The 21308-nt window shown below is 45.6% G+C and overlaps 1 protein-coding gene across 1 annotated transcript in view; it reads right to left on the bottom strand.

Annotated features, from left to right (window-relative positions):
- Nucleotides 1-20885, bottom strand: part of ZNF638 (zinc finger protein 638) — a 44146-nt gene extending 23261 nt beyond the window's left edge. The window contains exons 1-7 of the mRNA XM_069977159.1: nt 20699-20885; nt 5497-7312; nt 4170-4231; nt 2858-2896; nt 2534-2775; nt 2126-2445; nt 797-937 (exon numbers count right to left, since the gene is read on the bottom strand). Of these exons, the coding sequence (XP_069833260.1) occupies nt 797-937; nt 2126-2445; nt 2534-2775; nt 2858-2896; nt 4170-4231; nt 5497-7098 (2406 nt within the window). The 5' untranslated portion in view covers nt 7099-7312; nt 20699-20885. The remainder of the gene's footprint in view (nt 1-796; nt 938-2125; nt 2446-2533; nt 2776-2857; nt 2897-4169; nt 4232-5496; nt 7313-20698) is intronic.
- Nucleotides 20886-21308: the final 423 nt, after the last annotated feature.

Genomic DNA, 21308 nt, shown 5'->3' with positions numbered 1-21308 from the left:
ACGGCATCACGTGTCCTCAGTCCCAGCACAGTGAAGTGACTGAGAACACTGATAGGGTGGCTGCTGTGACAGAGGGAGACAGTGATCAGCGCAGCTAACAGCAGCCATCCGGTCACCCCCAGCCCAGAGCTCACCCCCTGTGTCCAGAGCCACTTGGCGCACCGTCCAGCACTCACCAGCAGCACACAGTAGTACACTGTCATCATCTCCTTCATTGTCTCAGCTCTGCTAATTCACCATCATCAGGCATAAGCATTGCATGATGGGAAATGTAGTTTCCCATCTTGGATATAGATCGGCTTTTAGAAAAACTTGTAACTCAGGAACGGCAGCAGCCAGAAAGATGGGAGGCGGCTCAAAATACTCAGGGGGACTTGGTGAGTAAGACTAGCTAGGTTTGGGAGCATTTCATTTTTTTTTAGCTCTTGGGGGGAATACCCCGTTAAAGAATCGCGCAACTAGAGCATGCTCGAGTCCAATTATTGCGTATTTGATTAGGGGTGGCTGTAGTTGGATGTAGCCCTAACGCTGCCTGGACAACATGAATGCAACCTATTGCCATTGGCTGTATGCGTATTTTCCAGGACTCCCTAGGGCTGCAGCCAACTACTTCAGCCACCGGTATTCAAATGCCGAGGCATCCGACTTGACCATGCTCTAGTTGCGCTCATCTGTACTAAATACACATCTCTACATTACAGCTTGTCCAGGCACAAAGGGGACTATGGCTGATTTTTTTTTTCTGACTTCACTTCTGACGTAGATTGCTTCTATCCAGCTATCAGGGATGACGTACCTCGTTTTTCGAATGATTTACGAGGATATCGCAGACTTTTCCGAAGGGCTGAACGATTTTCAGGATGTCTTGATTGGTGTAGCCACTGTCCGGCAGGTTGGTGACACGAATGACCTTTCCAGCGTCGTTTTTGTTTGCAAGCTGCAAGAAGAAATTTCAAATGCAGGAAGGGAGAAAAAAAAAAAAAAAAGTTATGCAGTGTAACATGCCACAGAATTTCCCCATATATCGGGGATGCAACTAGAGTTAAAACTACAATTATAACATTAGCCAGTGTTTCATATTGCTTCTAAAACGGCTAAAAGACCGCTATAAATACAACGAGTCCTTTTAGATTCACAGACTTCTTGACTGCGGGTGGTTTGCAGTCTCCTTACACAAGAAATCTAGTGGCTAGGTTGCACAAACGATTCATGTATCGTTAGTGCAGCTATGGAAACGGAAAGGACGGATATGTTGTCAGTTTCCACATCACACAGCAGTACATACTTACCAAGCATCCTGGTCCTCTGGCCAGTGTCTTCAGGCCCTGCCTCCTACAGAATAATTGACAGCCAAAGGCGGCAGGAGATGGAGACAGCGGCTGGATGGGAGAAAGTGAGGAACAGAATGTCGGATCCCAGCAGCGGTAAGTATGTACTGCTGTGTGATATGGAAAGTGACATCACTGATATATACATATCATGTATACAAACCTGTGCTGTCAGTTTCCCTTTATCATCGGCCACACAACTTTATTTACACGAGAACATGTAAAAGGCCATTAAGAACGCTGTTTATGTATACCCCGGGGCTCTCCAACCAACAACAACAGACATCACTAGCTAGGCTTGATTTTTTTTTTTAAGGGAGATGTATAAGCTTGTTTTCGTCTAGGTCTGGACTATGCGGCACATTTAATAGGTGAATGTCACTGAAAAATGGTTCATATGTCCCACAGCCAAGATGCTAGATATAGCCAGGAGACTGGCATGGCTGCGCTCTCCACTCCCCAATTTGCTGCTCATTTAGAGTTCATTGCAGGAGAGCAGCTTCATAGACTTATGTTGGGGCCCACCTCCTGCAATGATTCGGATGGAGCGTGATGATCAGAGAGTGAAGCACAAAGCCAAACGTTTATTGCTGTAAAGTGTCCGATCAGACATCTGACAAGTATGGCATCTATCAATCATCCATTTTAACGCTGCGATTGTATTAATGAAAGGGTTAAATGACATTAGCAGCAGGGTCGGCTAAACATAGAAGCCAAAACCTATCACCTACTGAAACAAGCGGCATATCTGTGTGTGACACAATCCATACGTATACGATTACATTGGGCTACCATACCTGAGTTGCTTGTGGCTTCTTCCCAGAAGTAGTGTTTGCTGTGGTCTTTTTGGCCCCGGTGCTCACAACCGGCTTCTTATACTCCGGTTTTTTGGTGGGAGCCATGGGCTTCTTGGACAAACCGCCGGAATTAGCGACGCTGCCCGCTTTCTTTAAGCCGGGGGCATTATTGCCAGGCTTCTTGTTTTTATTACCATTGGATGCCTTGGGGGGTGCTTTCTTGCCACTGCCTGTTTGTTTTGCAAACTTTCCCTTTTCATTTTTTAGCCTGGCGGTGGCGGCGAGAAAACTTTGCACTGCTGCATCCACAGCCCTCTTATCTGCGAGAGAATATGAACAGGTGTTATGGTAATAAGTGTAACCTGGCTATGAGCACAGTCACACAGCATCTGCCATATAGAGTCTCACCAGGAGACTTGCTATGAGACGATCTCCTGTGTCTTCTGGGAGATCGCGAGCGGCGACGTGGGCTATAGCGAGATCTACGTGGACTCCGACTGCGACTCCGAGACTTTTTTCCAGAGGATCTTGGACTGCGGGAATGTGATTTCCGAGTTCTCTGCCTGGACCCAGACCTTTTAGACCTCCGAGGGCTGATGCTCTTAGACTTTGAAGTCTGTGACTTGGTTTCATCTTTCTTGCCTTCATTCCTAGAGTGATAAAACAAATCTATCAGAAACCAGACAAGGTCCAGCCCCTCCATTTATTACCAGTCCCTGATGTCCGCATTACCTTGCAGATGACAAGACTTGTGGATTCCAATCAGGATACCTTGTAACGACACAAAAATGTACATACTGAGATTAAGTTTTCAATGACAAGACCTCTCTACGGTTCTAATATAACTTAAAGGCAATGGCATGAGGCTACCATAAAAAAAAAAAAAGTCCAAGAAATGTCAAAAGCTTGGATTAGTTACGGTGTCAGTATAAGCAAGGAGAAGTGTTTGTATAAGCACTTCAGTGATTTGTCTACCTTCTCCGGTTGGCCTCATTACAACTTTTGACTTTTTTTTTTTCTAATAAGTTTCCACAATACAATAGAGAGTAGTCACCAATAAACACTTATTACAGGAAATGCTTTTTCCCTGCACTTACTACTGCATCAAGGTCTCACTTCCTAGATAACATGGTGATGTCACGACCCGACTCCCAGAGCTGTGCGGGCTGTGGCTGCTGGAGGGGATGATGGCAGAGCGATGCTCAGTGTCCCTCCAGTGCCCTGTGTCCCTCAGTGTCCCCCTGCCATCATCCTCTCCAGCAGCCACAGCCCGCACAGCTCTGGGAGTCGGGTCGTGATATCACCATTTTATCCAGGAAGTGACATCACCATGTTATCCAGGAAGTGACATCACCATGTTATCCAGGAAGTGAAGCCTTGATGCAGTAGTAAGTGCAGGGAAAAAAAGCACTTTATAACCATTTCCCGTGACTTCTCCTTTAAATATCCATGAACACACAAATCTCCAATATGGCAAAGACCCCATGACCTCTCCACATCATTACACATCCCGCACATGTGGACGGCGAGAATACTTTACGAATGGCCAAAGCTTCTCCACATTAAGTAGAAGGGGGGAAAAAATTTGATTCAATAAAATCCCTTAGTTTTTTTTTTGTCTCCCGACTTCTCTAGGGCTCGTACTTTACTGAGTATAAACAGCACTGTGCATCAAGCTGCTTCAAGCTCTCACAAAGCAATAACAGAACGTTCTCTTTTTGTCACTGAACGGACGTGTCACTCTTTACTGTGACAAGATGCATCATCATGAGAAACGACACTCGAGGTCACGTTTATACTTCATATTGTGGTTTAGGTTTGCTTGTACAGCTGATTGGGAGCCACCATTATCTTCTACAAGATACTAGAATTTCTCCTATATTAAGAGAATGCAGAATTTATTCTACTTGATGTAGAAAACATACTATGCAAAACAGGAAAAAAAAATATGTTAGGGTCGAAGGTTGACTCAAGCTGGAGCATGTAACATCCTCACAGCTCAACCTTTGTTAAGTTCAGAAGAATTAAAAAAATTTCCTCTTACTGTTGGCGTAGGTTCCGGCAGCTTTCAATGTGAGAGGCGTTATTCTGGTGCTTAATCCAGTCCTAAAAATAAAAAAAAAGGTGGGGAAAGGAGGAGTGTTAAAATGGGCCAACAGGCTTAGGATTTTATTAGACCCTGTTAGGGACTGTCTAATATAAACCTGCCTCTGAAAAGTAATAAGTATGAAAAAAATTAAAAAAAACTTTTCCATGATAAGTTATACACTGTCACTGCAGAGCCCATGCTTCCCAGCTGTGGCCTTGTCATTTTATAACAGGCAAAGGCTTGGAGGGGTGTGCAGCGATGACTAGACCAGCCTATGCTTGGCTCCGCCGGATGCCGCACAGACAACTAAATGTCAATACATAGATTGGCTCAGAAGTAGAAGGGGGGGGGGGGGGGGGGGGGGGGGAGAGAAGAACAACTTATAATGATGCCAATACAAATCCAACTGTAACTAGAGTTAGTGACTAAATATATCCAAATTAAAAAAATTAGATTTAAAATGTCTTGTCGCAAAAAAAAAAAAAAAAAAAGTACATATTTCCCTCATGAACGGTTAAAAAGCCTACAACAGACTAGCAATTGTTCTACAGATTGGAAGAGAGTGCACCCACACTAGGGTTCACGCTAAGGTAGGTAGTGACATTTTCCAAACTTACCTTTTGTAACAGACCCCCCCCCTCCCCCGAACCAACGTTCCCCTGAATGGTGACAATTATTTCTTAGTCACTATAAAAGAGTAAGAATAGTGCTGTGAATCTCAAGGTGAGCAGCTAAGCTTCTTAGTCTTCACACTCAGCCGGTTCACCCAACCACTGATGCGTCTCATTGGCCATAATGTTGGTTGGCTGACGGAGCTTCTTCGTTGATCCACCATGCAGGTTTTTGAAGTTTTCCATCTTTGCTGGCGGAGGTTGGCTTTGGCACTTTTCCAATGGTCTTCAACCTCCCTCATCTACCTAACCCAGTATTAATTCTAAATCACACATCCAGCGGGTTTGCGTCACCACTATTTCGTGTACCGAGTATAATGCTATTTACCTGGACCTTCACAGCCATCTTCATCTTGACACAAAAATTCTCCCTCATTGGATAAGAAAATAACCCATTCCCCGCCCCAAAAAGTTAGGTAGAACTATGGCGTACACCATGGTAGATGGAGGTGGTCGTCAGTGAAGGGTCAATACACCCTACATCCTAATATTAGTGGGCACGTATTCTGCTCCGATATACGATTGATCATCATTGGCCATGAGCTGTAACTGCATAGCATGCATACACTGGATGTTATATATTTATACACACAAACATAAAGAACACTCACCTTCAGGTGTCTACATTCTATGCTACACAGAGAACAGATATGGGGAAATATCCGAGGAGAAGCAGCATAGTAATCATTCATCATTGAAGGAGTCGGCACCTTCTTCATCTTCTGCGTTTCTTCTTGGGACACGACTGGCTTCCAGTTGCCCTTCGCGGCTGCAGGTTGTTCAGCGGGTTTCTGGCAGGCGACTTGGCTGACGCCAGTCACAACCGGGATGGTCGGCTTCAGTTCTGTTTGAACAGGAGCGGCTACTTCAGGGATCACGGTGGCTTCAGCCTGAATGGTGATCACAGGGCTGTCAACTTTAGGGACGGTCACTGCCCCATCAACAGGTTCTGTAGGGTCTTCTCCGACTAAAGTTTTATTGTTGGATCTGTCTAGCTTGGATGCAGACCACACAGGTTTACGGCTTCCAGATATTGTGGGAATTTTGTTATCCATTTTTTTCTGAGGACTCTGCTTAGGCTTTGTATTACTAGATACTACAGGCTGTTTGGGGACTGGCGGAGGTTTCTGCTCAGTTCTCGGTGGTTCATATGGTCGTACAGGAGCATCAGGTTCATTAAACTTGTACTTGCTTGAGTGTCCGTAATCTATGACTTTACTTGTTACCGCATCATTTCCTGGTCTTCTTCCAGCGGCTTGATCGGGCACAGATGTAGTTCTATTCATTTTACGCAATCTGATGTCTCTCAGGATAGCTGGCATGTTGGATGGCGTCAGCTGATCGTCAGGATAGCGGCTGAGCTCTTCTAAGTCCTCATTGGATAAGCCAAAGCTTTCTAAAATGCTTGAGGCGCTCTCGTTTGTGTAGCGATTCTGTGGGCTGGGGACTTGATTGAGTGAAGGACCACCTTGGATAGACTGCATTCCCATTTCTTGACCTGCGTTTCCGTAATTCACGTTGTCCCACCGTTTCTGCTTCATGCGTTGCGCAGGTTCCTGTAAAGGGGTGTTAGGCTTTGCCATCATACGATCTGAGGAATGTGTCACCACACGATTCACTATGGAAGGAATTTCTTGAGCTTGAGATGGCATTCTTGGTTGTCCTTGATGCATAGCAACATTTGGGCTTGAAAACTGTTGGGTTAAAACTTGTGAACCCATAAGTCTATCAGTTGGTGTATGCATAGGTGGTCTGATTGGAACTGCCTTCATTCCCATTGGGTCAGCATTTACACCAACAAAGGATCCGGTATTGTCCATTGACCTCATGCCAAATGCTTGAGTATTCATTTCTTGGTTGAAACCCATTCCTCCTCCTTGGTTCATGGTCGGAAGGGTCATTCGATTTAAATTCATATTCATATTGGGCTGATTCATTCCAGAAAGGCCCATGTTTTGATGGGTCATTACAGGAGGGCCCATGTGTTGGTGGGTCATTGCAGGATGGTTCATACCAGCAAGATTCATATTAGGCTGATTCATATTTGGTTGGTTCATGGCAGACATAGTCATACCAGACATATTCATAGCGGACATGTTCAATCCAGACATATTCATAGGCGACATATTCATTCCAGGATGGTTCATCCCAGGCTGCGTCATAGCAGCGTGGCCCATTGGCCGCTGCCCAGCAAATCCTCCACGATTAAACATGGCGTGAGCAGTACTTAACTTCAACAAAGCTTGGTTTAACAAAGCATAGAGCGGAGAAGTACTGTTCGAAGTGACAGAAGTCAACTGATGAAGAGCCAACTGAGTCTTAATCTGGGCGAGCTGCAAATGAGGAAGGCTCAAGAGGATCGGACTAGAAACTCCAAAGTTCAAGGTATTCGCAACTGGAGCGCAATTTTCCAAGAACAACACAAAGCTGAAATTTAAAACACAGATATTAGATTTTTCATCTTTTCAAACTTCACACAGTGGGTACAACCAGAGATGGAAATACTGTAAGAAACAATGGCCCATACACATAGCTGGCTGCCAGTAAATTAAACTTCTTGCCTGAAGATTTTTCTGATAGATTTTTTTTTAAGAATGAGGATTAATAAAAAACATCACATCGTATATTCATGTGAAATTATTATAACCCTTAAAACTTTAATGCTGCATTTGGTTGCAAATTAACATTAGCACATATGGAAAAACAGATTCTAAATGAAGGTAATTAAAAAAAAAAAAAAAAAAAGTAAAAGCTACAAATGACAAGAAATGCCAGAATAATGACCCTTTTATCATTTTTCTCACGAGGCACATAGGGTGTTCGGGAGCAACGGGCAAGAGGCACAAGCTCTATTTTAGGGTCCGGAAGCAAACATCACCACAGCTGATATAAGCAATCCTTCCAATGATTAAACCATGACTGACTGGGCCCACATAGCTGGGCTTTGGGGCAGTTTTTAATCAAAACCCCACACTGTAACTTTACTAACTTCCAGAGTTCTTTTTACTTTATTGCTCCCATCTTAAGGATCATACTGTAGCCAAGAGAATGGTTGTGAATAGAATTTTTATTTCTGAACCTAAAAGCAATAATGGAAATCTGTACTCTACATGTTAGGTCAGGTCTCGATACTGAGTGCAACTTCTCAAGAAGTGTTACCCAAGTTCAGTGTTTTGGCAACACCCGATTACATTATGAAGTTGCAAACTGAAACATACCGGTCAACACAACCGAGCAACATAGAAATACTACCGTGTTTCCCCGAAAGTAAGACAGTGTCTTACGTTCTTTTTACTCCCAAAAGTCCCACTATGTCTTACTTTTGGGGTATGTCTTATATTGGAAAAAAAAATTTAGATTTTTGTTTTAACCATAAAATTAACATTTATTAACAACCTGAACAGTATGGTATTCACCACAAAACAGGTTTATAAAAGCAAGTGCCCAGAATGTCTTGTTACAACCGTATCATGACGGTATTTCCATGTAAAACATGTACAACAATGAAAAACGGTAAGAACGAACAGTCTGAATATGTTATACTGAAGATAAAACAGATTTATTCCATGACAACCATGTCATCATCTTCAGGAACATCATCATAAATATCCACACTCTGAGGTTCCTGTGGATTTTCTTGGGACTCTATTTTCTGCTGAATGATTGGCCCATATCTCTCATGAGTAGCAATGGCACTGTCCTGAAATGAGCAGGTCTTGTCCAGGTAGCCAGCTCGCAGTGCATTTGCAATGCACGTGTCAGTGATCTTATCCCATGAATTCTTCACCCAGTTCTATGTCTTACATTCGGGGGTATGTCTTACTTTAGCCCAGCCCCCGAAAGTCCAACTATGTCTTACTTTCGGGGGTGTCTTACTATCGGGGAAACACGGTATCAACTCACTCTATTCCTGGTTGCGATGACCTACATACAAGTGCAGCCTAGTGGACGCCAATGGATAAATCTCAAACGGTAACATGAACTTTGGGGACATATTGAGCTCCACAGGAGAGCTCAGCATTGAATTTTCATTTTGCCAAAATTTTTTGTAAAATTTAAAAAAAACAAAAAAACCCCACTGCTTCTCTCTGCAACACACATTTCCAAATGAATAGATGTGGCCAATACCCACTAATGTGAGATGACATCAAGCCATGACTGCCTTATGTCGGATATCTGTGTAAGTCAAACAGATGTGAGCTTTGAGACATTAATGATTCACGCACATCAGGGAGTTGTGGATAATTTCAATTACGGTCTCGTAAACCCCTGGAGTTCAATTTCTGCCGACACCTTCCCAGCCCTAAAGGACTGACGAGCGTATACACCCTGCTATTTCCAGCCAGAGGTAATTGTATTTACTGGAGAGTATTAACCATACAAAGCATGGAAGGCTTCTCTTATGTTACTGCAGTAAAACAAGATTCAGAGTACATAAAGGACACTCGCTAATTCTTCATCCAATGTTCACTTATAGCCACTATGAACTGACTATGTAAGGTGGTCTTTCTGAAAAAGGTCTACTTACATTTAATGAATTTAACAATGAAACATAAAAAAATATATATATATTAATTCCAAATAAATTTCAGAATATGTATAACCCAAATACACTGCACCCTCCCCAAGAACACATTATTAAAGGTTGCCTCATAGCTACAACGTATACAATGGTAACCCAGACTTGCGATACAAGATCATATTACTATGACGCGTAAAAAAAAGCTTTAGTTCCAGGTAAAAAAAAAATTAAAATTGATGTTGAAGGAATAAACAGCATAATAGATCCTGTACGTACAGTCTCTTCTAACATCTCCTTCAGCAAGAAAGTGCCTGTAGAAAGAAAAGAACAAGGTGCAAACCTGTGCCGATATCCCTGGTGCAGAGTGAAGAGGGAGCACGCTCACCTTACTAAGCGCTTCCGCAAGCACAACATGAGGATGGCCTGCAGGGTATGTCAGAGATGCAGTCTTACCGGTCCAGACACTATAATGAGGCGCAGTGTGGAAAGCATCAATGCCCACAGTCTTGGAAGATCCATGAAAGGCAAAGCCAGACTTGTCCGGCACTTCCTGAGAAGATCACCTAGAGATAACGTGATCTAAGGTCCAACCTGATGAAGGGAGAAGGTCTCCCTGAAAAACGTTTTTTATGCAAACAACTAGACGTTTTCATCTTATCTTTTGGTGCGAGATCATGTTATAAGGGTCATTAATTAACAATTTCCCCTGACCCACTTCTGTGATTACTGGTCCTTCTCTATAGAGGTGCCACTTAGAGTCACACACTTCTCCCATCTGTTTAGGATACTGTAAACACCTCGCTTGTAGAAGTCGTCAAGGAGCTCCAAAAGCTACGTTATGACTTCGGAAACCAGGGTCTCATCATCTGGAAAATATTTTCCCTTCAAAAATGGCTTCGTTGTTTGAAAGAGGTGGAAGTCGATGGTGCGAGGTCAGGTGAATAAGGGCGCTTCCATTTGGGTAACATGTGGGTTGTAAACTGGGCCATTGTCTTGAAGAAGGTGGACACCTCTGGTATGTATACCACATCTCTTGGTTTTGATCGCCTCCGGCATAGATTTGTCAGTTCAGTACTCCAAATTCATAAATAGTAGTGGATCAGGGGAAATCTTTAATGAACACCCTTCGAATCCATCATCTAGGGAAGTGCCTAAAAAGTCCGCCTTTTCTTTCTACAGATCCTCTAGGACCCTGGGCATTGGTATTTTTCCTTACTCAGCAGATAGGGTATATAAAGGGAACAACCGGTTCATAATAAAACAAATAATCATTCATCCCGTATCAAGTGATCACCAGAAAATCAGCATAACCAAGAAGGGTGAAACAAAATAAAAAAAATCAGCGTATGCTTCAATACGTCAGCTGCAATTATCTGGACACACAGGTTACTTGGCGTGATATTATAAATGAAATGAACATTATAGGTGCTCAGAAAATCCATATTAGATCAATTAAAATCAAGTGACTTGGACCAAGCTATAATACCAGACACAAGTGCTACTGAAAATACAGTGATAAACCGTGATCGGATCCATGGCCCCTTTAAAATCGCTAACAAGTAGTGGTGGCAAGAATTAGATCCCCAATCATTATTCGCTGATGCCCCACCCCAAAAAAACTACTTAGCCTTTCTGCTCTGTTTTCTTGTAGGCCTCTATGTAAGGTGTTTTAGGCAAGCTAATTATAGTAAAAAAAAATAAAAATAAAAAATAATACATACAATATATATATATATATATATATACACACACACACACACACACACACACACACACACATCTCTATCTGTCAAAAGTAGTCTTCACCACCTCAGGGAGTTGTTAGGTGCGACAGAAGATCAAGTCAGCAGTTCTGTATCATCTCGGCAGACCTGTCTATCTTTCTCATCTCATTTGTAATTTTCTGCCTTCATGAACCATTTAACACCGCCTCAGTGTAAAGGTGCTTCCTCCAGAAGGCCCCAGTCTTCACGCTTCCCAGTCTCAAAACATTTATAGGTCTCCCATTGCAGAGCTTACTCCAATGCTATAAGCAGTCTAGTGCAGACAATTTGCTCCTAGCCCTGTAAGTATCACACTGTGTAACACGCCTACACAACTCCAGCCACGCGTCTTCCTTCACCTTAGCAGCCAAGGATCTTATCAGTAGTTATTTCCTACAAGTCAGACAGAAGAGATTTAGAGGAAGCGAGTGCAGCGTAGTCTGTGCGAAGGCTGCATGTCAGTATAATAGAGTGAAAGTCCAAAATGTAAAGCCTCGAACATAAGGCAATGAAGCGAACAGATCTGTATACGTACAAGCCTGTCACGTGTGCTGCCATATGGTAGCACAGACTTTCGAGAATGTAATACACAATGTGAGCCCATGAAATTTTTTCTTTCTGTTGTAAAATCACCAGAAGATGGACGGTACAGTGCAGGTTGTATTCAGCGTAACATGGATACCGAACATGGCTGTGGCCACGAGTCCTCAAGCTACGAAAACATATTTACAAGAAATTCCCAGAGGCTGAAATGGAAGACAGGTGCAGTAAAGAACACAGAGTTCCCACGTAGTGGCCTCATACTGGTTTGACGATAGGCCTGCAGCCATGGACTACTATGAAAACTGGGCTAATCTGCAGTATAAATGCACTTTTTTCACACCACGGCCAACATTTAAGAAAATTACGGAAGCCAATGATCCAGTCACCTACGTGGCTACAGCGTGAAATCCACATAAGGCTGGATTCAGGGGCAGTAGAAGAACACGTGGTTCAGGAGGGGTTTTATCATCTACATTGTGCTAGCTGAGTCAGAAAGAGGAACAAGTCTCCTGGCAGTATAGGGGCAGTGAGCCAAATCATCTTTAGTTATAGATAGATAGATGGGTTTTTTTTTATCAGTAGATAACAGTACTTTTTACACAGACCGGCTGAGGCACCATAACAGCAACTGGTAAATTTACTGAGCCTTCCCATGGCTCGATAATTGTGTGGCCCTTATTATCATCATAGTCGTTGAAATCATCATCTTCCAAAAAAAAGTAATAAGAGCACTCAAAATGTCATATGTACCCCATGATATAGCGAATTACAGCGAATCCCAGAAAAAAAACCCCTCATTTAGGTCTAGGCATGTTGACTAAAAAAAAAATAAATAAAACAAATGTGGAAGGCAGCAATGAAAAAAAATATAAGATTGCTTTGTCATCTAAGGGTCAAAAACTTGTGTGTGTAAACACAACCTTACACAGGTCATCAGGAAGGACTGTTCTTATGAGCGCTCATACAGCCAATAAAGGGGCCTGACTGCAACACAGAAAAAGTGCATATCTTTCTATTTTAATTCCATTCATGGTTTTGGCTAAAAAAAATTCTGACCAAATCCCTACATGTAAACGCAACCTAATAGGATATGTAATACAATTCACTGTAGAACTAAGCAACATGCTAGGTAACATATAGGCCTCGTCCACACTAATATTTTCTGTCTGTAAACCACCATCCTGATTTATAGACAGAAAAGGGACTAATGGGATTTGCATGGGGTCGTCCACACATCTGAATATAAAATGATAGCTTCATACTTTGGAATAGCCTAATCTCCCTGACTGTATAAAAATCCAGAATGCCAGAAACTAGCACCATTCACGATAGTACGATTAAAGTTTGAGTGAATACGTTTTATCCTATCTGTATCTAGGAATAACTGGGAACATGTTTCCCCCGCAGGTGTGTAACCTGGCAGAACATGTGCATGTTGGCATAATTCTCCGGTTTAGAACAATGAAACCGATTTGCTCACTTAGTCAATGCACACAGGGTTTGGTTGTCTCTAGATCTTCGGGGCACAAGAGGTCTCTTCTCCTGAGTAAACATCTGAGTCTTTAGCTCTTCAACACTTATCCCTGCACACTGAAAACAAGCGGCAGGACTGACGGGACTTACAAAACAAGCAAAGAGGAGCTCGAAAGGGAGGGTGGCGTCATGATTAGACACAAGTCAGTTTTATGCTATATACTTTATAAGGCCAGCGACTAGGGACGGGCAATAAACTGGTAAAAAGTCGAAACTGACTCTGGCCTCAGTTAACAGACCTGATCTTCTACGTGTCAGTTTTTTCACTACTGGTGCATAACCCATCCCACTTCCCCTGACAAGCCAAGGTGTCCCCCTACCTGGTGGTTGCTAGCACTACTGATATGGTAGCTGCCGGCAAAAGATCCACCTGCCGAAACAGCTGTTACTTCTCACCACTGGGGGACACCACCACCATTCTCCCTGAGCTTTGGGGACCCCTCTCCAGGTCTCCGCCCACAAGTTTAAACAGTCGCCGCTCCTGTGCATCACTGCAGTGCTGGGCAGCTGGTGAGCAGACTCTGCCTTCCCTGGGACATTGTACGGGAGCCGGTACATACGCCCTGTGACTGCTGACAAATGCTGTAGGATCCGGGTGCTTCTTTCTGTCTTCCTCTCAAGCTGCCATGATTCGAATAGCGCGGGGTCCGAGCCAGATACTGGACTGACAGGGAGACAGACTCCTCACTGCTTGGCAGGCAGTTCGCATCTGAGTGACTTGAAACCATTCACTGAAACAAGAGTCCAATGTGTGATCCGGGGCACCAGTGACAGACTGATCCCTACAGGGAGCTTTAGGGGCCTGAGGAAGATACTTAGAGGTCAATTGTAAAGCTATCCTACTACTACCCCCACCATCATCATGCTTCTGCCTCACATCACTATGTTACTGCTGTCATCATTAGGAGGTCTCAGCAGGGGGTTGGATGAATCAAGAAAATCTCTATTATCGGCGGTCTACATCAGAGGAACTCATAACATCTTAGTAGATTGTCTCAGCAGGACCCTGACAGTCCCAGTAGAGTGGGCAATGAACCCGGCAGTGTTCAGTCAGATAGTCTCCAGATGTGATCTCATAGCAACCAGCAGGAACGTCAAATTACCAATGTTCTGTTTCCTCTATCAGGCGGACAATCTGGATGGTGTAGATGTGATGTCCATAACATGGAACTTCAAACTGGCCTACATATTTCTTCCATCTTCAATAATACCGAGGGAATTAATAAAGATCAAGCAGGATGATTCCATAGTAATAGTGGTAATACCGTTTGGCCAAAAAGATACTGGCTTGCCCAGGTCGATGAGTTGAGGAAAGTATTGGAGGCTTCCACCCATGCAGAACCTGGCGTCTCAGGGCATGCAGCTCTGCCAAAATCTGGGAGTCTCTCAATGTCACAGCCTGGAGGTTGACCAGTCCCTACTAAAGGCTTTCCCGACAGGGTGTTGGGTATGATTTCTCACTCAAGGAGCAAGGCGACAAACAGATCATATGTGAGAGTCAGGAGAGTGTTCCAAGAATGGTGCACCCCTCGACAGACAGCCCCTAGTAATCCTTCAGTGCCAGAGATACTGGAAGCCGTGCAGGATGGCTTTGGTAAAGGTTTAACACCTAATAACCTAAGAGTACAGTTGTCTGCCAAGTCTGTTTATCGATAGAAGAAATTTCTTCAACTACAGGAGATAAGGAGATTCATCAGAGATGTTACACGGCCTTGGGCATCCATGCCAGAATCCCAATTACGAACACAGACACTTCAGAAAAAATCCTGAAGGGTGTCCCCGCCTAATAGAACTTTAAGGGCCCTATTACACCAACAGATATCTGACAGATTTTTACAGCCAAAGCCAGAAGTGGATGTGAAAAGAGGAGAAATCTCAGTCTTTCCTTTGAGACCTGATCTCTGTTTATAGTCTGTTCCTGGCTTTGGTTGCAAAAATCTGTCAGATAATCTGTCAAGACATCTGCTGGTCCATATCACTTGATAAGAAATCTGGATAAATTTACTAGATATGTGAAGGGGGCCTTAAGGCCCTATTACACCGCCAGATTATCTGACAGATTGGAATGGACTATAAACAGAGAACAAGTGATAAAGACTGAGATTTCTCCTTTTCAAATCCATTCCTGGCTTTGGGCCATTTTCCACCCGACGATTATCGTGCGCATAATCGTTAACAATTAACAATCTCCAACGACCGCTATCGCGAAGGACCTGAAAACATTCACTAATTTCCATGGAACGATAATCATTACTTATGATCATATTTGCTATCGTTTTTTCTTCGCTATTTCTTCGTTATTGCGTTCGTATTTACTGCAAACGACCGAACGACGTCTTATTCAATGCGAATGATTTGCGAACATTTTGCGAATGAGCAACGATAAAAAAAAAAACGGTTGTTAATCGTTGACTGCATTTCAACCGAACGATTGTTTAGATTCGAACAATTTAACGATAATCTGAACGATGATCGTCCGGCGGAATAGGGCCCTTAGGCTTAAAATAAATCTGTCAGATAATTTGTTGGTGTAATAGGGACCTTAGAGTTGGGCAGCAGGTAAATTTCATATTTTTAGGTTGAACTGTTTGGACCTAACTTTCACCACAGATTTAGTCATTTTAATGATGCCGGGTTACACTCAAAATATAACCAAGCTAAAAATGCCATAAATAATATAACAGCATAACGAAATGTCATATGCAAAACCTGAAGCATTACGCTTCGTACAGCAGCAATCTGGCAGCCTTTTTATAACTCTACACAAGGAATGCCGTTCAGCAACTTACAAATCAATGTGTATAAGATCACCAGCAACTATTAGCAACATACCAGACAACATTTCACTGGGTTCTGGAGAAAGTATAAAAAAATACTTTCACTGCAAAGAAAGAAAGATGTTTAGCCTCTTTTTATGTAACAGATGTGACTAGATGCTGTAAATAAAGACGGCTATGAAATGTACCTAAACGCTTAAAGCAGCAGGACGTCAGGGGCAGCACGTGGGAAAGCAAGCTCTTACAGACAGGGTCCATTGTACCAAAATACTGTGTAACCCACCAAAACATACAGCTCCCGGGGGGGGGGGGGGGGGAATCTGATGACCAGCCCCGGCTGATGGGCTGGCCGCTCAGCCAATCAGTGACTGGGGTGGCGTCTGCTGGTCCTGCCAATTGCTCTTATGGGTACAAGCAGCATTCTACCTCTGGCCACAAGAGCCCACACACTTCCCCAGTGGTCCGGTGCAAGAGTGACGTGACTTGTGCTCAGAGCACGGAAAGGAAGGAGAGGCCAGACGCAGCAGTTAGGTATTTAGGGTGGGGGGTATGCCACCTAACAGGGATACATCACTATCCTAACACTGTCATCATTAGGAGGTCTCAGCAGGGGTGTTGGAAGAATCAAGATTATTGCGGTTGGAGGGTGTTAATGTACAGGGGAATCCCTATTTGGGAGGAAGGGGTTAACTTACAGGGGCCTCCTGCTCAATCAGTTGTCATTCCCTTGATGGAAATGAAATTATTTATTTTTTGTTATTTTATTTTTAAGAGTGCAAAGAATCCCCAATCGGGTTTTTTTTTCCCTCCAAATTCAACGATGAGAAAAATAAAAAATATCTATAAGGGTATGTTCACACGTAACAGATCCGCAGCGGATTTCTCTCTGCAAATTCGCAGCGAAACCCGCTGCGGATCCTGTACTGTGAAGCTGAACGGGTCCCATACACACAGCAGATCCGCTGCATGTACGGGACCCGGCCCCTTTAACCACCCCCCCCCACCCGCAGCCCCGGCCCGGAGCATAAATTACCTGCTCGACACCGCGGCTGTGAGTGAAGCTCCCGGCTCCCCTCTCTCCACTGATTGGCTGATGGGGAGCTGTCAGTGTCACACACAGCGAACGTACCCTTAAGGTATGTTTTCTCATCATTGTATCCAAAAATATATATATATACACACATATTTGAAAACTAATTTGGACCTGCCTGGGAATTTTTTGCAGTGCTGTAGAATACGTTAGTACTATATAAATAAATTATTGTATTTTTGGTGCTAGTGAATGTCCAAGGGTCAAGAGCCAGGAGGTCACCTATTTGTTTTCTGTTTCTACATCAACTCGAGGTACTGACCTGACTTAAAGTGACACTGTCACCCCTATTTGCATTTTGACTGCTCTCCACAGGTGCAAAGGGTAAATGTTACAGCTTTCATTACTTATTTTATATCACACCTCATGGGGTTTGTTCTGGTAAAGTCGTTTTTATCACCTATGGACTGTTATATGTGGGCGGGGCCTCGTGGGCTTTGTGACACATTGCTCAGCCCCTAGTACCACTTAGCCCCGCCCCCATCCGTGAGATGGTTGATGGTAAAATTGTAAAGTCATCTTGTAAAATGACTTATGAAATCTATGAGGGATTATGTTAGTTCTGATGTCACTGATGTACAGAGGAGCTTTCCTAGAGACAGCTGCAATTATTATCGAACGTCTGAAGTTATTGTAATTTCTGCTTAGTATGGTATCAAATACACATCTGAACAGCGCTCCATGGTGTGGTATCTGAGACAAAGGGGTGAAGTACAAGAGAGTGTATGGGGGACTCTCACCTGATTGTGTTGTGCAAATGCAAGGCACAACACTCAGTATTAGCATGTGTTTGAACCGCAGCCGCTCCCACGGACCAAACAGGTTACTAGAAATCGACAAATCCTCCACTCCAACTCTGGGTAGAACAATTGGCGCAGGTCCAGAAGATACAGAAATAACTGGGCCAGTGCACCATGCCAGAGATGGAAATCCACAAACAAGATGGCATTGGTCACCTGACCGGCCGGTCAGGTCACCGCCTGCACCAAGAGAACCCCTAGCTCCCATCATACAATCTACCCATAATCCAGCACGTGTAACCCCAGACTGCCGTGTAACGTCCCCATAGCACGTGTAACCCCAGACTGCCGTGTAACGTCCCCATAGCACGTGTAACCCCAGACTGCCGTGTAACGTCCCCATAATCCAGCACGTGTAACCCCAGACTGCCGTGTAACGTCCCCATAATCCAGCACGTGTAACCCCAGACTGCCGTGTAACGTCCCCATAATCCAGCACGTGTAACCCCAGACTGCCGTGTAACGTCCCCATAATCCAGCACGTGTAACCCCAGACTGCCGTGTAACGTCCCCATAATCCAGCACGTGTAACCCCAGACTGCCGTGTAACGTCCCCATAGTCCAGCACGTGTAACCCCAGACTGCCGTGTAACGTCCCCATAGTCCAGCACGTGTAACCCCAGACTGCCGTGTAACGTCCCCATAGTCCAGCACGTGTAACCCCAGACTGCCGTGTAACGTCCCCATAGTCCAGCACGTGTAACCCCAGACTGCCGTGTAACGTCCCCATAGTCCAGCACGTGTAACCCCAGACTGCCGTGTAACGTCCCCATAGTCCAGCACGTGTAACCCCAGACTGCCGTGTAACGTCCCCATAGTCCAGCACGTGTAACCCCAGACTGCCGTGTAACGTCCCCATAGTCCAGCACGTGTAACCCCAGACTGCCGTGTAACGTCCCCATAGTCCAGCACGTGTAACCCCAGACTGCCGTGTAACGTCCCCATAGTCCAGCACGTGTAACCCCAGACTGCCGTGTAACGTCCCCATAGTCCAGCACGTGTAACCCCAGACTGCCGTGTAACGTCCCCATAGTCCAGCACGTGTAACCCCAGACTGCCGTGTAACGTCCCCATAGTCCAGCACGTGTAACCCCAGACTGCCGTGTAACGTCCCCATAGTCCAGCACGTGTAACCCCAGACTGCCGTGTAACGTCCCCATAGTCCAGCACGTGTAACCCCAGACTGCCGTGTAACGTCCCCATAGTCCAGCACGTGTAACCCCAGACTGCCGTGTAACGTCCCCATAGTCCAGCACGTGTAACCCCAGACTGCCGTGTAACGTCCCCATAGTCCAGCACGTGTAACCCCAGACTGCCGTGTAACGTCCCCATAGTCCAGCACGTGTAACCCCAGACTGCCGTGTAACGTCCCCATAGTCCAGCACGTGTAACCCCAGACTGCCGTGTAACGTCCCCATAGTCCAGCACGTGTAACCCCAGACTGCCGTGTAACGTCCCCATAGTCCAGCACGTGTAACCCCAGACTGCCGTGTAACGTCCCCATAGTCCAGCACGTGTAACCCCAGACTGCCGTGTAACGTCCCCATAGTCCAGCACGTGTAACCCCAGACTGCCGTGTAACGTCCCCATAGTCCAGCACGTGTAACCCCAGACTGCCGTGTAACGTCCCCATAGTCCAGCACGTGTAACCCCAGACTGCCGTGTAACGTCCCCATAGTCCAGCACGTGTAACCCCAGACTGCCGTGTAACGTCCCCATAATCCAGCACGTGTAACCCCAGACTGCCGTGTAACGTCCCCATAATCCAGCACGTGTAACCCCAGACTGCCGTGTAACGTCCCCATAATCCAGCACGTGTAACCCCAGACTGCCGTGTAACGTCCCCATAATCCAGCACGTGTAACCCCAGACTGCCGTGTAACGTCCCCATAATACAGAACGTGTAACGTCCCCATAATCCAGCACGTGTAACGTCCCCATAATCCAGCACGTGTAACCCCAGACTGCCGTGTAACGTCCCGATAATCCAGCACGTGTAACGTCCCCATAGTCCAGCACGTGTAACCCCAGACTGCCGTGTAACGTCCCCATAATCCAGCACGTGTAACCCCAGACTGCCGTGTAACGTCCCCATAATCCAGCACGTGTAACCCCAGACTGCCGTGTAACGTCCCCATAATCCAGCACGTGTAACCCCAGACTGCCGTGTAACGTCCCCATAATCCAGCACGTGTAACCCCAGACTGCCGTGTAACGTCCCCATAATCCAGCACGTGTAACCCCAGACTGCCGTGTAACGTCCCCATAGTCCAGCACATTTCATATGAGTATTACATAACCTGATAATCCAGCATATGTAATTTACCCCCAAAACACAAATGATCCAACACCAGAACTCAAAAGTTTCCTAATCCGGCATGTACTGCACAGACTCTCCTGTAATGTCCCGATAATCCGGACTATCCTGATAATCCAGCAGTCACTGGTAAATCTCTGTGGCCGGCAGGTGGCGCTGTGACACACCAGGTACATGAGCACTGCATGCTGGGAGTTGTAGTTGTCACGTGCCCCCGGCATCACACACACTGCATGCTGGGAGTTGTAGTCGTCACGCACCCCCGGGGAGGCCTCAGCCATCTCTCCGCTCCCCCTGCCCGGCCCCAGCACATGGCTGCGGGGAGTGTGGGAAAGCTGGGTGACAGCGGGTAGCCGCCATATTGGAGGTGCCCCGGTGTAGAGCCGAGCACCCCCACACGTCCGTACGCGCCCGGGCCGGCGGTGTGCTGTGCCCCGTCAGGGAGCCCGGGCCTACCTGCTGTCTCACCTAGAGCCCGGGCCTCGGCGTGCGGACAGTAGAGCGGTGTGCGGTAGGCCTCGTCCCCACGCTCGGTGCTGCTCCTCCGGTAAGCGCGGCCTCCTCCCGTCACTGGTAACGACGCCGTTCAGCTCTCCCCCCTCCTTCACCGATCACCCTCGTTCGCTGTGGCGAGTACGTACACCACGCCTCTCGTCCCGCCTCTCGCCTAACTGGATTGGCTGGAGACAGACGTCGGTCAACGACCAACCCTTACTCTGATTGGCGGTTGAAGAGGACGTGACTGCGGTCGTCGCGTCTTACGTCACCACGTAACCACAGGCCCATACGTAAATACGTCACACATTTTTTTTACGAGCAGGCCGTAATGGGAAGAATACAGCGGGAGGAAGGACAAGCGGGAAAGTATGTGGGCGTGGTCATATGGTTATTGGCTCATAACGTTGTAGACGTCGGCAGCGTAGGTTACGCTCTTTGCACGTGACATGGTGACCAGAGTCATTACGTGTGTTTGCAGGCTGTGGGGATTACTAATGTGAAGGAAGGGTTTGCTGTGGCGGTCCCGCGCTGACGGCCGCCATGTTTGTTTGGTCAGTCATGAGCTAGTGCTGCCATGGTG

The sequence above is a fragment of the Dendropsophus ebraccatus genome, chromosome 7, assembly GCF_027789765.1.
Source record: "Dendropsophus ebraccatus isolate aDenEbr1 chromosome 7, aDenEbr1.pat, whole genome shotgun sequence".
Lineage (NCBI taxonomy): Eukaryota > Metazoa > Chordata > Amphibia > Anura > Hylidae > Dendropsophus > Dendropsophus ebraccatus.
Note: the sequence above shows the minus strand (reverse complement) of the source record. Positions and strands in the feature narration are given on the sequence as shown.